At 40.2% G+C, this 18973-nt stretch overlaps 1 protein-coding gene across 1 annotated transcript in view; it reads right to left on the reverse strand.

Moving 5' to 3' along the window:
• LOC306660947 (protein phosphatase 1H-like) overlaps positions 1-18973 on the reverse strand; it is a 130962-nt gene that overhangs the window by 67310 nt on the left and 44679 nt on the right. Inside the window, exon 3 of the mRNA XM_079139700.1 lies at positions 4349-4467. Coding sequence (XP_078995826.1) covers positions 4349-4467 — 119 coding nt within the window. The remainder of the gene's footprint in view (positions 1-4348; positions 4468-18973) is intronic.

Raw genomic sequence — 18973 nt, forward strand, 5'->3', positions numbered from 1 at the left:
CCCTTGATTGTCAAGGAGACACCAATTTTAGCAGATAGAGGACCCCAGCTTAAATTTATATCAGAGGTCAAAAGTGTGTAACAATGTCTAGTTTTACCCTGAAAAACGCTGATTGGCACAGCACATCAGAAAGAGCCCCGGAACAAGAGTCGGGACTGGGTTCTAGTCCTCACCCTGACACTTGCACATTGCGGACCCTGTGCAAACCACAGAGTCCCTCAGCCTCTACTTGCTCAACTGCAAAATGAGAAGAAGGGGCCACCCTTTCACAGCTGACAGTTCAGCACAGTGGCTAGCAGTACGCACTCCAAAATTATACTGCCTGGATTTACAGGCCAGGCTCTGGAACCTGCCTAGTTGTGTAACCTTGCACAATGTAGCCTCTGTGCTATCTAGTTGATAGGTCTGTTTTAAGAGTTAAATGTGAGTGGTTAAGTAAAGCTCTCATCACAGGGCCTGGCCCTTAGCTTTCCCAATAAATAGCAGCCAACCCCAGTACTATCATGATTCATGGGGAAGCAGTGGGGGGAATTAAAATCTCCGCAACTAGAAATTTACTATGGAGGATTAAACAGTGTAACAGTAGGTAGACTCTTTGTTAGGGTTCAGACAAGTAAGTTCACAGCCCAAGGCGACTTCTGAAGCCAAGAAACATAAAGGAGGGTCTAGCGAAGGACTTGTTTGCGTCCTTGAGGAGCACACACTACAGATGTCACCAGCCCACCCTCAACCAATTTCAATAACTTGGGAGTGATTTATGGCTTTCATGGGAAAAGAAACAGGATATAGACCCTCACCTCCCTTTCTATAAATTAATTTTCTACTCTTTCTCTTCTATAGACAATTTGGAAAGGCAAAGAACTCCAGTCTTTTTTTTTTTTTTTTTTTTTGTGGTGCTGGGGATTGAACCCAGGGCCTTGTGCTTGCAAGGCAAGCACTCTACCAACTGAGCTATATCCCCAGCCCTAAACCTAGTCTTTTTAAGTCCTAAAAAATAACTATTCCATCTTAGGTTTTTTGTTAGAGGATAAAAGGAACTCATTAGTTGGGGGAAGGAGTTTACATAAGCCATGGTCTAAACTGGTTTTGAGTTCTTCCGACAAAGATATAAAGGGCTTTCTTTCTCCATAAGTCCCATTTTCAAATCAAAATAAGAACAGGTAGGAAATGCACAAAGGTATTCATAAATCTCTACTTGTAGCCAAACTCGTGAGTCAACAGCCATGTTGGGAATTACACTGAAAACAAATCAAATCCTGTCTGACTGAAGCCATTCTCAGACGTGGCTTCTCAATTATTTAGTACCTTCTGTGAAGTTCCATGCAATTAAAAACAGTCCACTTATGGACTGCTTATCTGCATAGGACCCTGCTAACACAGAGAGACAGAGAGAAAAATGGGGGAAGGGAGAGAAAATATGTGCATATAAAGTTGGATGTAATCTAGTTCCTGAACTTATCTGCACTGAGAAAGTTATCAGATGAGGGCAATCTTTAACTGTTTGTTATAGGAAAAATGTATAAGCCACTCCAAAAGCGGGAAAAATACAGCTTCATGGGAATATAAAACACTAACCTCATCGCAAGGCTTGAGTGGACCATTTACAGCCTTTGAAAGCATCTTGGCCATTAAAGTGATGATGCCTCTCATCTCATTAGAAGTGCTTTCCAAAGCTAGTAACAATATATTGTTCTTCCCACCCCGGATGAATTGACACTAAGCAGCTGCAACAAAGATACTCCTCCAAACAAGTCCTAGGCATGCCATTAACCGAGTTTGTGTTGAGTGCTTAGATCTCATTTGCCTTTCTGGTACAGAAAGAACATAAACACAGCCTTGCCTCAAGCTCAAGGTGTCTCCAGTACAAACTCACTGCTCCTGCCTTTCTCTTCGACTGTCCATGACACTGACCTGCTGGCTTCACCTTCTGCCAAACAGACCCCTCTACTTTCAGCCAATAAATAATTGCTTCCTGTCCACTCTGGGTCAGGCACAGGACTAAGCACTGGAGCCTCCTGGGGAGCTTACAGGTTAACTGAGAAGATATATTTAAATAAGTAATTAGAGTCATCAATGACTGACCCCTTATATTTATATTTATCTCTTGACCTAAATAATTTTCTTTTTTATCGATTTCCTTTCTCTTGTTTTCTGCTTCCATCCCTCTAAACAGTGCTTGAGACCTTACATATATATTTCTATGATAGTTTTCCCCTGGGTACCTAAATCTGCTTTCTAGAATCAGTCTCCTCCAAATTTCTCTTAAGATAACCTTACAAAAATATTGCTTCCATTTAATTCTTCTCAGGAATTCACAAGAGCAACCTACAGCCTCCCACAGTAAAGATCAACCTAACAGTTTCCCACAGTAAATCATCCATTTCTCTGTCTGGCTTCCCATGTTCCCTGTTAAGTTCCCTTAGTACAAGTAAATGTGTTTTTCATAATCTCTCCTCTTGTATTTAGCCTTTTTCCTTATTCTCTTTTTAGATATATTCCTTTTTGTTTTTTTAAACGTGTCTACAACCCTGGGTTCCTAATCTTTCCATCTTTCCAAATTGCACAACACCCAAACCAAACTGTCATGGGTATTTCCAAATTATACTAGCCCTCGTCTTAAACATCTCTGCAAGAAGTGCTGATCTGCTGACTGAATACAAATGGATTTATAAGAAAACCCAGTCAGGTTTAGAATAATGGCTCTAGGTCATAAAAACTCAAAGCTGCAAATATGGTGAACCCTTTTTGATAAATCCATTCATCTTTTAGAGCAGGGGCAAATATTTTTGGCTCTGTGGGCCACATAGACTTTGCTGTAACTACTCAACTGCCCTGCTACAGGTGAAGGCAGCTATAGTTCAAATGTAAACAAAGGAGAGTAGCTGTATCAAAAAGAGAATTATTTACAGAAACAGGTGGTGAGCTGATTTTGGCTTTCTAGCAATAGTTTGTTGACCTCATTCTAGACAAAGAGAAGTGAATCTGGGTGAGGATCTGCTTTTTCAGCTGGCAAAGAACAACCAAAGTTTCCTTAGATGAGCCTCTTATGGGTAATTCAACTTGTTCCTTTATGACAATATGTGCCCTAGAAGTAGGTCCCCAGCCTAGAAGTCATCAGCATGGGAATCTCGGCTCTGACCATCTGTTCACAGTGAAGAGGGACAGTGAAAGCTATGGCTCTGCCTTTGTGGGAGATGTGGTAAGGAGAGTAAATGACCTCATTCTTCTATTATCCTCCAGGCTGACAAGAGACTCCCTGATTAGATCTCAGAACATAAGAGCAAATCCCCCACCCTTCTGCATGCAGGGCACTGCTCTCTCATTGAATCCTTATGCCGACACTATAATGTGTAAGAACTTGTCACCCTGTCTACTACTCAGAAGAAACAGGAAGTCTTAGTCAACATTAGACACTGAGGTATGTTTAGGGAACAAGACACCGCACATCAAGAGTTCTTATATCAATCTGAACGGGATACAATGCAGCAGGTCTTTCACATCTGCAGGTGTCTATATCTGTGGTGTCAATCAACTGTGGATTTTAAATATTTTTTTAAAAGTATCTGTAGTGAATATGTCCAGTTTTTTTCCCCTTCATCTTCATTCTGTATATGATACAGTGTGGTAATTATTCATATAGAATTTACACTGCATTAGATATTTTAAGTAGCTGAGAGGTAACTTAAGGATACAGGAAGGACAATGTGCATTGGCTACATGCAAATACTACACCATTTAATAGGAGGCACTTGAGTATCTTGGGATTTTGGTATCTGTAGGGGATCCTGGAACTAATCTCTTACAGATTGAGGAATGAATATAGCTCATCATCTTGAATTTTTACAATGATCTTCAGAGGGCATATCTTTTCTTCACTTTATCCATGGAAAAATAGGCTCTAGGTATTAAGTAGTTTACCCAAATTTGCTCATTTAGAAAGTCAGAGTTAGGATTCAAACCCAAGTCCCTTTGGCTCAATTACTCCTTGGCAGATTCCTTCAAGCCTCTCTACCTCTTCAATAACCCTGGCCTAAAAGCACAAGGCTTAATGTGTTTTATAAGCTCCCAAATGATTGATCAGTGCAAAGTGAGGAATTAAGTCAGACTCAGGGGATCCAGGATCCCTGAGGAGGGCCTCTGAGCAGAGAGAAACAAAAGCCTGTGATTTCAGAACTGGTCCTAAGTGAGAATGGCAGAAGCAGTCACAGACACTTGTCCTTCACCATGAACCCAGGTCTCTGGCTGCACATCCTGACACCAACTGCATAAGTGGCTTTTCGTGGTGGTGACGAGCTTCCTAAGCACACAGACTGCAGTGGCGCTGGGGAGGAGGGTGGCGTGTTCTTACCAGCCTGTCATATTAAAGTCCCTGTAGAGCATCTTCTTTCCAAGTTCCTTTCTCTGTACTCTCCTTGGAAACTCCAAATGTGTGAACTCATTTCCCAGCAAGTGAGGCTGCATGAATGCCTAATAGCAAAAAAAAAAAAAAAAAAAAAAAAAAAAAAAGAAAAGAAAAGAAAAGAAAAGAAAAAAAAAAAAGCCATTCACATTTAGAAGAAAAATAAGATTCAAGGATGTTTTGTACATTGAGACAGGCCATAGTTCAAAAACATGAAAATCATCTCATATTTTATAGGAAATAAATAAATTTCAGCATTTAAACACTAATAGAAGATGACCAAATAGAAATCTTGCACTTAATAAAGGACTGTCACTTTTTCATTTAGTATGAAATATTTGCTATCAGAGACATGTAGAATGAAAGGTGTGAGGAAGAGACTGAGCTCCCAAGTTCACTTTTGAATTCTGATCCCAGATGGTTCACTGTCCTGAATGGCACATGATGAGTTAGAAGGTGAGCATTCTTACCCCGACTCTCTTTGCTCTGATCTCATTTATACATTCCTGCAGTTACCATGGCCTTGCCTTTGAAAGCCGCATGTGAGTCTCCAATGAACACAGGGCTTGAGGCCGCAGGGTGGGGCCAGATTCACCAGACAGGAACATTTTTCTGGACCCCCTCCAGTTTGTACTGCAGTCATTTGCTCCTGTCATTGGAAGACTATTCTGGAGCAGATGGCTTCTCTCCCTCCCCCCAAATCTCTGTTCACACGACCAAAGTCTTGAGCAAACAGTCACTTAGGGAATTGCTTTGAAAAAAACAAACAGTCTCATTGTCACATTCAGAATTCAAATCTGGCTGTCCAAGAGATGGAATGCTCATGTTTTAACATCCCTGCTCAGGAGACACACTGTAAGCATACCTACACCAGACCTTCCCATGTCAAGCCTGATGCTTACATATTAGCAGTGTGGTGGGATGGACTGTCTTTCTCCTTCGGCAGGAAAAAGAGTGGGCAGAGCACATCATGGCCTGGCACTGTGGGAAGGCAAGGGATTCCTACTGCCAGACAGATGGTCATGTCCTCAGCTTACAGGTATAGGTTGACTATCCCTTATCCGAAAGTTTTTGGTCCTGAAATAATTAGAATGTTAAAAAAATATTTCAGTATACCTAATGAGGCATCTTGGGAATGGGACCAAAGTTTAAATACAAAATTCATTTATGTTTTATATATATCTTATACACATAGCCTGGTGGTACTTTTATACAGTATTTTTCAGTGTGCTTGTGTTTTGACTACAAGCTGTCATGTGAGGTCAAGGTGGAATTTTCCACTTATGGCATTAGGTCAATACTCAAAAATTTTCAGATTTTAGAGAATTTCAGACTTTTCAATTTTTTAAATTAGGGATGCTCAACCTACAACACACAACCCCCAAAGTCTCCTTCTCAGGACTGATGCTCACAGTGATTTGGAGGTACTAGTTAGACATTAGTCAATGGAAATTAGGTTTATTAGGAGCCAAGGGAAGCAAGTTGAATTGTCTACCAGGCTGATCACATTTGGGCAGTGGTGAAACTCTGAGGCAATAGTTCTGGGCAGGCATAGGCCAGATAGGATGAGGTGACAGAACAGGGCAACTGAGGCTGAGAGACTTGGGTGTTTCCTGTCTACAGCAGGTTCCAGATCTGGTGGGAATTCTGGAAGACTTTGAGGGGGTATGAAACTCTGGGAGGTGAGACTTGGGTTGCTGATGGTTATCAAGAAAGCTTTAATTCTGGGTTTTACAGAGAAGTTCTCCTGTGAAGGAAGGAAAGGAATTAATATGTACTGGGGCAGGTCAGTGGTGCAGGCTATGTATTAGACAGAAGAGTCTGCATTCAAGCTCTGCATTTATAAACTGTGTGATTTTATTGGGAAACTAATTCCATAGTTTCCTTACCTATAAAATGAGATTAATTGTATATTTTTATTGCTATTTTTATAATTAAATGTCTCAAAGGTATTGATCAAGGTTGTCTTTGCTCATAAACAATAACTGTTGTACTCATGAATGATTATCGAGTCCTATCCCATTCTGAGTACTCTTGCTCAGAGACTTGTGGGTTTCATCTCACCCTCCAACAACCATATGGGCAGGGACAGCTATTTAATTTGTGGGATCCAGAGCAAAATTAAAATATGGAGCCTCTGTTCAAAATTAAGAATTTCAAGGCAGGCATAGCAGTACATTAAACCAAACGCAAGGCCGGTGTGACTGTACAAATTACAGTCCAAGAAGTCCAGCTATGCTGAAGGACAGAGAGCATTTTACTCCTATTTTGGTCCACCAACAAAAACTAAGGAACAGAGGTTTGAATTGTCAATAAACAAAAGCATCTGTCGTGTATCCTTTATCAAGTTTCAGAACTTTGGGACTATCAGCATGGAGTTTTGATCCACCTCCCTACCTGCAAATCAAACTAACACTGATTTAGGGGGTTACCATTTGCCTTATACTAGGGACTTTATACCCCTTATCTTAGTCACTCAATGCTACAAAGCCCATGTCACAGACTTAACTTACAAACTAGGAAACTAAGTCCCAGAAAGGTTAAGACCTTAACCCAAGGTCATCAGCTAGGACTGGTTCTAGAGCCTGAGTTTAATGTCCTCCTCAAAATCTGTCCTATCATCCTATGGGAGCCCTTCCATTCCTACCACAGCAGGAGGGCACAGAAGGCCTGTGAATATTTGCTCTGAGACCATGTAGTCTGAATCGCTAGATACAGTTAAATAATAAATGAAACACAGATCTGCACACAGAACAGTTGCAAGGATGGTCCTGACATTGTTTTTAACAGCAAATAACTAGCAAATAAAATCATTTAAATAATGAGTGACTAAATAAACTAGCATAAATTCATTCAAAGGAACTCTATGCTATTTAAAATGATGCACCAGAGTTGATTTCATTGTACAAAGGTTATCAAATGACACGTGTATGTATAAGCGTATAAGCTTACATGTGTCATGCCATACATACACAGATCTATGTATTAAATATATATATATGTAAAAACAAGTGTGTACTATGGTGTGAATGTGTCTAAAATTCATGTGTTGTAGACAATCCCCAATGCTGTCTTTTGGGAGGTGTTTAGGTCCTGGGGCTCAGCACTCATGGCTGACTAATGCTGCTATAAAAAGGACTGTGGGAATAGATCTCTCTTTCCCTTCTGCCTTCTGCAGTTGAGGACGTAGCAAACAGGCCCACCCAGATTGCTGGCACCTTGATCTTGGACTTCCAGACCCCAGAAATATGAGGAAGAAATTTTCTGTCTTTTATACATTACCCAGTCTATGGTATTCTATTATAGCAGCAGAAAATGGACTACAACAGCATGTATGTATAAATAGATACACAACACACAAATACATTAGTGACAAACTGGACAGGACTCAAAGAACATTTCTGAGCACATATCTTTACAAACCACATGATTACGAGGATGATGGATTTCAGGACACATTACACCCAAAATGACATTTGGCACTTGAGGAAACAGCAGAAGTAGGCTGCTATGGTTTGGATGGATACCTCAAAGTCCAGTGTGTTGAAGGCTTGCTCATCAGCCTCTGGTGCTAGACTGAGACCTCTGAGATTGATTTATCTCAGGTACCTGTTATAATGGTAGAAAGTTGACTAACACAGAGGCCATGGACACTAGAAAGAATTCTTCTCACCACTTTCCCCAAAGCAGGACATAAAATTTAGTTGACCTTCTTCCAAAATTGGTTGTAAGACACTCATTCTAGAGGAGTCGTGCTCCATACCCAGGGGAAAGGAATGTCACACAAGGATGCAAAGAAAATTCTAAAAGAACAGGCCTTGTTGAGCTAATCCCTTTCCTCCAGGTTATTACCATTATATCATAAACCCTTCCATCCTCCAGTCAAATTTATAGAGGACTGTCCATAAAAATAAGCCTTCTTTGTTTCTTTGGCTCTTCATTTCTGAAGGATCTTATGTCACATGCAATTTATATTAAATACATTTTAGACTGTTCTCTTAATTTGTCTGGTGTTAGAGGGCCATTGGCCATGAACCCAGCAATGGGTAAGAATAACTACAAAAACATCTGTTCTCTCCTTCAAGGGTAAATGTGCAGGTTTGAGGCACTGTGCCTCCTAATGAGTGAGTGGCCCCTTAAGTGGTGCCTTAACCGGGTACCCTTGTGCTATTTTTTGCTGGTATACATTTGCCAGGGCAGCTGTATCAGAGGATACAGCAGGTGCCTGCGGGCTAGCTGGCAACTCCTCAGTGGCTCCGTTATCTGCAGGGGCTACTTCACCTCTCCTTTGAGGATGTACATGTTCAAAGGAGCCTTAAACCCCTTGTCACTTGTGACATGGTAGCCTCTTCACATGTGAAGTCTTTCACAGTCTCAACAGAGTGCTTTCTCCCAGGCTAACAACAAGGTACTGTATTTTACCCAATCTAAGATGTCATTATTAAATGCACCATTACTTTATGACTTCTAAAAAAGAAAACAAGAGCTGCCAATTAAATTGTACTCAATGCTTTCTTACCATTTCAGATTGTTGTTTTGTTCATTCTGGAAGAGCTCCTTTAGACTGAAGACAAATTTTATTAACTTTTCCTTTTGTGTAGACTTAGTAAAGGATATAGAAGCAAAGTACAGATGGTCCACGACTTACAATGGAGCTACATTCTCAACATAATCCACTGTAAGTTGAAAATGCCTTTAATATTCCTAACCTACTGAACATCATGGCTGAGCAACACAGTACACTGTAGAATATCCATTGTTCACCCTTGTGATCTTGTGGCTGGGACTTGGAGCTGTGGTTCCCTGCTGCTGCCCTACATCATAAAAGAGTATCGTACTGCATTTCACTAGCCTGGGGAAAAATATAAAAATTCCAAATCTGAAGCAGGGGTTCTACTGAATGTATATTGCTTTCACACTGTTGTAAAGTCCAAAAATCATAAATGGAACCATTATCAGTCAAAGACAGTCTGTATACTGGCTCAGGTTTTCCAAAACTTTTTCACTGTTAGAATCCTACAGCACTCATCACTTTTCGACTTGGGATCGTGATGTTCATGATGTTCCACAGTGTCCTGGGTTTCACGAGAGTGCTGGTGATGCAGTATTTCTTAAATCATCCACAGCAGAACTACATGCCGCAAAGCCAGCGGTGCGGAAGTTCTTAAGCCAGCTCTGCAATCATCTAGAGCCAGCTTACTGCTGACTCCCACTTTGGGAATGTGGTTCAACAAGTCTGATTCACACCTCCCCAACTTCCTCCACACAACCAGTTTGATCCAAAGAGACAAGAGAATCTGAATAAAGACATCTTGCTAAGTTCCCCTGGCTTATTCCCATTTGATCATAACTCCATTGTCCGATCGTATTTCTCCATGGATGCCCATTCTATCAAACCTAAGGCATAAAAAATACACAAGTTTACATATTTCTTTGGAGCTTTATGTTCTTATAAAGGCTCCTGTGTCAGGTACAACTTATAGTACATGAATTTGTTTTGTCTCTTGCTAATCCATCTTTTGTTATAGGGACTTGGCTCTGAATGCTGTAATGGAGAGAGAAATAAATCTTTCCTCCCTTCCAGATGCTTCTCATGTGACATTTGCACATGCCCAAGTCATACAGCTGGCTAACAAGAACTGCAAACTATTCCAACTTCAATATGTTAAAAGGTGGGGGAGGTGTGCTCTAACTCTGAGGGAACACAGTAATGTTCATCCCACATCGACACTGATGCCACACCTTGAGCATTCTCCATCCTTTTGGTGATTTTTCCTTCCTTCTTGCACATTGCCATAACACATGTGGCATGATTCTTTTTTGTCACAGTCATACCAACTGTGGAATTATGAGTAGCTCATGTGCACCTGTGGAATATTTTTACCACTCTTTCTTCTTCGAAATCACCATCGATCCCCCAAACGGTAGGCCTGCTTCTTACCAGCACTTCAAATACTCACTGCTGTTGCCCCTGGCAGACCCTCTGGAGCTAATGGTGTTCAAGCAACGCAACTCAAGAACGAAGTTAAGAGCCGCATGAACATATGGCTGCTTAGTGAAAAATGAGATGCTAAATTACATGGAAGGCACACAATTTGTAAAAACCACCTGTTGATTTTCAGAGAAAGACACTTCTGCTCATTAGTGTATCATTTATGCAATCATCATGGAAGTTTATATAAATGGTCTTACATGCACATGTTTACATATATACATATATGTTCAATGTCATTGAAATATCTAAAATGCTATTTGAGTATTTCCTTTTTAACTTAACCATATTTGTAAATACTTTTACCATTGAACTTTTTTTTTTTTTTTTTTTTTTTTAAGAAGTGCTGGGGATTGATCCCAGGATCACAAGCATGCTAGGAAACTGCTTTATATTGAGCCTTACTCCCAGTTCAGGTTACTCATATATTAAAAAACTCTAAAAATTATTAGTTTTGAGAATCCAGGTTTTAAAAAGTTGAGAAGAGCTTCACTGCTCCTTATTCCAATAATTTTAGGGAAAACTAAAGTCACTGAGAGGAATTAACCAAGTAGGGGCCTGGCTTCCATGCAGGGTATGCAGAAGCTCAAGAGAGTCTCCAAAACGCCAACATGGAGTTATTTGGTTAGCAGAAGCAGAGGGGCCTTGCTACCTGGAAATCTGGAAATTTCTTAGAACCTTCTCAGCATTCAAGTGCCATGATTCACATTGATCTGTCCTGCTAGAGGGACTGCTTACATCAGCATTCAGGACACTTAAGTCCCAAAGTCACTTTACTTTCAAATTCATTATAAGCAACAAACACCAAGTTTAAAGTCTGTAAAATGTAGGGGAACTTGTTAGGTTGTATTAAGCAATAAAATCTAATGATTTCCTGACTCTAAACTTGTAAGATACATGAATAATTTCAGCCTGATTTACCCCACTGGCTGTACCTGGACTGTTTGTAAATGTGTATACATGATGATAGCTCCTTTCCTAGCACATTTCACAGGGACGCTGGCCTATTAAAAATGTGGGCCAAATCCAAGCTGAGATCAAGCACACGTTAAGACCAAAGTCCACCTGCAAAATAATTCTGGACACTCTTCTAAACATTCCTTATTTATCTGATATGCTGAATATATTTTAAGTTTTTTCTTCAATGATGTTATTTGGATATACACATGCTAGAAACATCTGCAGAGTGAAGTGAGTTAGTAAAATAAACCTCTGGGTATATGTGAACATCAGCTGACACCTAATATGTTCATGATTTTTAAAATTTTATCTCAGCCTTCCACTCAACATAGTAAAGGCTTTAAGTAAGTATTTGTTGGAAGAATGAACACACAACATTCTGACCTGTTTTACACAATTAACAGTTTAGTGATTATTTAACCTTTGTAAAAAGTAACATAGCTTTCTATCTTTTGAAAAAGTTAAAACTAAAGCCCATAGCATATAAAAACAATCTTGGATACACACAATCTTTTCTAATTTGATAGAAATCTTCCCATAAATCACGCGTATGTGACTGCAGTTATACTATTTAAAATCCCATGATATTTCACCATTCTAAGAATATAATAAGACTGCATCTCTTTTCTACTTAATGAGCATGCAGACTAGAAACCCAGAAATTGGCATTTTATACTACAGTGCAATTTAAAATGTGCTAGCCTGTTCTGTATGTATAAAAAAAAGGAACCTCTTTTCCTATACTCTCATGTTAAATTTTGAGGTTTTCCTTCAAGGATCCATAATGGAATGTTCCTGAGAAAAGGGTGGAGGTATACCTTTAGTTTTACTAGCACTCCAGAAAAACCAAAGGCATATCATCAAGACTTAAGGATTCTGGAGGACACAGGTTTGCTAAAAAGAGCGTATATCCTTGTCACTTATTGGGCAGTTAATAAGAGCAAGCTTACAGACATGGTTACATCTAGCCAGGGATGAGAAGGACATCTTTTCTCTGTAAGGGATGTTGGAATAACCTACTATACCAGGGCAGGACACCAGAGTTGGGGCAAGGGGACTGATGTCTTCTTTTGGCTGCAAGCCCTTCTTTTTTTTTTTTTTTAATTGTAAACAAATGGGATACATGTTGTTTCTCTGTTTGTACATGGCGTAAAGGCATATCATTTGTGTAATCATAAATTTACATAATGTAATATTGTTTGATTCATTCTGTTATTTTTCCCTTCCCCCCACCCCTCCCATCCCTCTTTTCCCTCTATACAGTCCTTCCTTCCTCCATTCTTGCCCCCCCAACCCTAACTCTAACCCTAACACTAACCCCTCCCACCCCCCATTATGTGTCATCATCCACTTATTAGCGAGATCATTTGTCCTTTGGTTTTTTGAGATTGGCTTATCTCACTTAGCATGATATTCTCCAATTGCATCCATTTGCCTGCAAATGCCATAATTTTATCATTCTTTATGGCTGAGTAATATTCCATTTTATATATATATATATATATATATATATATATATATATATATAGAAAGCTCTTTTGGAAGGAGAGGGAAATTAGTACTATATTGTGAAGAAATAACAATCACCCCATCCTAATGAGAGTTTCCAGGTGCCCAGAGGGATTGAGCCATAACAGGAAGGGACAAACCTGAAGATGCGACACCTTCTGGAACCTTCCAGTAAGCTATCACTTGAGCAGAGGAGGAACAAAGGTCTAGAGTAGGGGAGGAAACTAAACTTGATCCTGTCTTACTCAAGAAGATGTGGACCTGAGTGCTACCCTTCTGAGTTGGGGGAAGCTTTGAGAACCTTGGCAATGTAGAAGAACAGGAAGCTGGAGCAGGCAACCCAGACCCTGGGAGGGAATCAGGGCCTGGTTGTGGGAGCAGGTCAACGAGACTGGAGCTTCAGTCAAGGGCTGAGTAGAGGCTTCCAGTGGACATAAAGACAGTGCGTCTTGAGGTTACTTAAATTTCCTACTAGTGAACACAAAATGCTTCCTCATTTTCTTTCCCCTTTTAATAAAATTTCTTCCTGCTACTATGTGGTCAGCTGGCCAGTGAGCAGTGTCAGCCGATGAGGAAACTGCCTCAGATTTTGGGAAATCCAGCCAAAGGAATTCACATAATAAACATGTGAGCTCCAGTACGTGCCAAGCACCAGGGGTCAGGGTTTCAAAGAATAAGGAAAGAGACTCCTCTTCTCAGAGTTCACTCACTAGTGGAGATGGAGGAAGGTTTATGGGCAAAATGGTGGTATGTCTAGGGGCTAAGGGACAAAGAGTGGAGCACTCACCAGGTGGGAGGATGTCAGAGAGAATCTGCAAAGAATTTTGGGAGCTGGTCAGGCAAGGACTCTGGGGAGAGTGCTGCCAGAGCAAAGGTGAGAACATGGGGAGCAGCTCAGTGTCTAGGGTGCCTGTGAGGTGCTCTTAGAATGGTGTGGGGCAAAGAGGTGGCAGGAATGTGGCTTTCTGTGGGACACCAAAAAGGGTCCTCTGGCAAAGGGTAACAATGAAATGACAGATACATAGAGTTACATAAAGCAAAAGTATTTTAAAAACTCTTCAATGAAGTACAAGATATATGGAAATGTGCTTATATCACACAAGTACAGGATGAATTTTCACAAAGTGACCACCCCACATAGCTAGCGTTGAGATTAAACAGAACATCACCAGTACCCCGGAACGCCAGGACCCCATCCAATCATTGCTGCTTGACTGCTTGGATCAGCTCTACCTATTTCTGTACTTTGTTTGGAATCATACAGGATGCCCCCTTTGCTTTGTTAAGTCTGTGAGATGCATCCGTGCTGTGCATAGTCACAATTTGTTCACTCTTGATGCCGTACAGTGTTCCATCCTGTGACTGTGCCAAAATTTATTTACTCATCCAACTCTCCACGGGCACTTGGACAGTTACCAGTGTGGGCTATTATAAGCAGGGCTGCTCTGCACAGTCTAGTCTTTTGGTGAACATTTGTACACAGTTCTGCTAGGTACATACTGAGGAGTGAAACTGCTGGGCCATGGCATGTTCTGGTTTAGGACTGACTGCCAAGACCTTTCCCAGAGGAGTTGTTCCAATTTCCATTCCCATCAGCAGAATATGGAAAGTAAAAATACTTATTATGTTCCCTAAGATGGCAAATTCCACTCAAGCAGTATTTTGTAAAGTCCTTTAACTAAAACTTTAAGATAAACTAATTTTTAAATGTTCAGACTTCTGAGCATTTGGAAGGAAGTTATCAAAAGGAAGAATTTTGGTGTGTAATAGAAATCTTTTTTTTTTTTTTTTTTTTTGAGTAATCTCTCCTTTTTTTGCCTTTAGGGAGAAAAAAGTCTCATCAGGTTATAAGAGGAGGTTTGGAAGTCATATAATTCAAGATGATTTATCATGTAGAAAGTCTAAGGTCAAGAATGAAATGAAATTAATAATGTCAGCCAAGCCACTGGTGATCTCTAATGGTCACGCTAATAGTTAAATGAGAAAGCTCTTCCAGGGCCAAGGCTGGTCACCTGCTTTACAGAGAAGGAATAGAATAGTTCGGTTTGGGTTACAAAAGTGAAGGAAAAAAATGTGAAATGGCTGAGATCTTAATAAGTGTGGATTAGAATCTTTCATGAAAAATTCTCATTCATAATTTGTCTTTCAAAATCTCAAAGCAGCTAGAATCAAGTTTGTATACGAAAGTTGTTATAGAACTGAATACTGATGATACTCTGCCTGGTTTATGTGGATTCCAAGAAAAATTCACAATGACATTTCTGCATAAATATGAAAAATGCCACAATAGCTTTGAGCCTGCCACTATTTAATTAGAAAATCTGCAACTCACACGCAATTTCATGAAAGGGGATTAAATGGAGAGGAGGTGGCTTTGGGGTGGATTTTTTCCATGATTTGTGCATTTTCCAGGGAGTAAAGTAGAGAGCTGCATCTTTGTGTCTAAAGCTAGGCTGGCCAGGTTTAATCACCTGCTCTCAAGGTGAAGTGGGATGTCAGGGTGGCGAACCTATCCTTTTTACTTTTTACTCACAAGTACACTTGAACCTCTCCATGATAACCTCCTGTTGTAAAAGCAAGTTCAGGTTTAAGGAATACTTTAGTGGAGATAACTCTTGAGCAGGAAAAATCCCAGTGAGCCAAGAGGCTTGTTCACTTGAAGCCTTTCCAAGCCTCGCACCAGGGAGAGCAGACAAACAGAATGAGGCGGCACAGAGAGCAGGGATAGTTCCAAGGACATGGCAAGAAATCACCTCAGATAATGTTGCACTTGCGTGTATCAAATGTGTATTTGAAACCCACTTTCATCTCTTCTGTACATTGCCCTTGATGAAAAACAGCTGCAGGCTTGGATTCTTCCACAAGGACAGAAGTACATTATTTGAAGGTTTGATGATAGCAGCACATCTTAATGTAATCAACTCAGAGTTTATAAATATGTCTAGGCAGAACAGAGGGAAAGCTGTCACTTTTGCACCTCAGGGCTACAGAGGTCCCCTGAGGGAGATCCATTTCTAGCTATCACCTGAAGTGAAGGTGGGGGCAATTTCTTCTAGGCTTTAGCATCAGAGTATTCAACACTGCTGAGAAACATCCAGAAAACAGACCCCCTTCCCTCCTACTTGAGCCTCGACTCCATTCAAAACACTCTGCCTAGCTTGGTGAAACCCCTTACATATTTTATTTTAATCACCCTGGAAATAAAAATTAAAAAAAAAAAAAAAAAAAAAAAAAAAAAAAAAAAAAAAAAAAGCCCAGCTACAAAAGAGCAAGGCTTATGCACAACTGTACGATCAGCAGCTCTCCCTGGCTGCTGGGGCAGGAGTGCAGGGCCCCTGATCCCCCTGTCACACACCTGCCACATTCTGTGTGAACACGTCAAACTGGCAAGTGTGCTCAATTAATCACCCAGCCTGAGAATCTACGAAACAAAGTTCACATTACCCAGAGAGCTGTGCGAAGGGCCTTCTGAGGTCAGGATGCAAGACCAAACAGAATTAACGTGCCTGCCACATCCATCATTTTGTAATCTGCTTCCAGTTCTCTAATCCCCCAACATCCGGACCATGCATACCAAGAGCATTCCTCACCGATGCAGATCAAAATGACTCTTGTACAAAGGGCTCTGGCCGCCCTCCCCAGCCTAAAAACGCCATTAGCCATTTCTACAAGTTAGATGCCTCTGGACTACAGGCTTCTGCTCAAAGTGGTGAGGGACCTAAAAGGTTTAATAAATCTTCTATGTGTGGTTCTTCACACACTATACATATACAATTTGATTTGACCTAAGAATAAGAAATCCATTGTTAATTTTCCAGCAATGTACTAACCGGGTGAGATCAAGTAAAGAAAAAGGACACTACAAGTATCATTGCACCAAATTATATCACCATTAGTTCCAAGGAATGAGTATTCAAAAAACAGAAATAAGTAGGTTAGTCCTACTGATTATGATTTTAAGATGTGTTTAAAAGCACATATTATAGAGATGATACCTGTCTCACAATGGCTGGACTTAAAGATTTTTTTGACTTTACAACACACAGACACGCTGGTTTTCACTTTTAGCACAGTATGCAGCATATTATGTGAGCTGTTCAATACTTCATTACAAAACAGGCTGGTGCTAGAGGATTTGCCCAACTGCAGACTAATGTAAGTGTTCTGAGCTTATTTAAGTTAAGCAAGACGGAGCTCTGATGTTTGGTAAGTTAGGGAAATGAAAGGCACTTTTGACTTAAGGTATTTTCAACTTACGATGGGCTTATAGGGACAAAATTCACATTCTAAGTCGAGGGGCACCTGGAATTACTTTTCATTTCCATTTCAGAACATGTTCTGAGTATCCCAAGGGAAATATTATTACCCATTTCTTTTAGGAGAAAAGGAGACTGAGAGATACTTGTGAGGGGACTGAGGTCACGCAGCTCATGATTGGGGTGAGAGAAGTCCACGTCACATTCTGGTTTTCCTGGTTGATGCTATTTTCAAGATTTTATGCTACAAACCTCCTAATTCTCACAATACTTTACCATAAAGATTTCACCACCATATTATTTTATGCTATAAATATTCTAATTCTCTCAAATACTTTGTCACATTCACATCATTTGATTATTACTGGAGCCATTCATTTCAAAGTATACCTCTCTAGATTCCTAAAGGAACAAGAAGTTAGACAACCAGAGCATTTTATGTTCTGATCATTTATAGTCTTGATGTCTGGGAGGAAAAGTTTTAGTTGTAAAATGGAGAAGTTTAGTTATAAGTTTTACTTATAAACTTATTTAGGAGTAAGAATTTAAAAGAATATGGACAGTGTTATCTTTTGGAAATTTAAACATTAAGCTATGAGCTAATAGTGTCCACAGGAATGATCCAAGAATGACACCAAAATATACATCGATCTTAGGACATTAAAAGTTATTCTTAAGCACAAAAGAGAAAAGGATATCAGTGTGGTTGCTGGTCAGTAGGGTTTTGCTATAGACTGAATGTTTGAATCCTAGCAATTCAGGAGGCTGAGGCGAGAGGATCTCAAGTTCAAGGTCGCCTGGTTAATTTTGTTAGATCGTGTCTCAGAAACAAATAAATGAACTAACTAACAAATAAAAAAAATGCTGGTGATGTAGCTCATTGCCTACCCATGTGCAATGCCCTGGGTTTGATTCCCAGAAAAGAAAAAAAAAAAAAAAATCACATGTTGAAGTCAAATCTCTAATGGATGGCACTGGGCGGTGAACGAACCCTTGGGGAGGGGATCAGGTCGTAGGTGTATATCCCTTATGAATGGGACTTAATGCTCTTGTAAAAGAGGCTCCAGAGAGCATCCTTGTCTCTTCACCATGAGGCTGCAAACAAGACTGCTGTCTATGAAGCAGGAAGAGGGCCCTCACTAGACATCAAATTTTCTGACATCCGAATCTTGACATTGTCAGTATTCAGACCTGTGAGATGAAATTTTTTTTTTTTTTTTTTTGCTTATTGGTTACCCAGTCCATGGTATTTTGTTATAGTAGCCCAAACAAAGGCAGATTTGAAGCAGTAAGGCTTTGATTTGCTGAACTATAGCTGAATGAGTTCTTGTGCCACAGAATTGTGCACATATAATTTCATCTAATCTCTATGTAGACTTCCGAGGTTTTCTATCACTGTAGTGAAGACTGGGCATGTGTAAATTGCTCTGTGGAAATTATGCACATGATTATGTGACAAAGCTGAAATCCAAAGCCACACACATCTTATTTCCACTATCCCAACATATGCCACTGATACTTGGAAATCTGAATAAGTTCAGCATTTCTATCCCTCCTTAAAAAGTAGCCTTCCAGGTTCATTCCTGAAACATAAAAATATGAAATTATTTCAAAATAAGAGGTAAAAAAAAATCAGCCTATTATTATTTATTGCCTCTAGTTGAAAAACGGACACCAGAGGGAATAGGAAATAGGTTTTAATAGGCGGTAGAGGGTGATGAAGATGGGGCACAGAGGAGGCAGGGGAGATAAGGGTCTCGTGCCCTACTATGAGATGCCTGGGAGAGGGCAGAGGGGAAGAGTTCCGCTTGGCAACAATCCAGCATTCTTTCCTTAGTCAGCAAACGCTGATTCCAA

The sequence above is a fragment of the Sciurus vulgaris genome, assembly GCF_902686455.1.
Source record: "Sciurus vulgaris genome assembly, chromosome: 5".
Taxonomy (NCBI): Eukaryota; Metazoa; Chordata; class Mammalia; order Rodentia; family Sciuridae; genus Sciurus; species Sciurus vulgaris.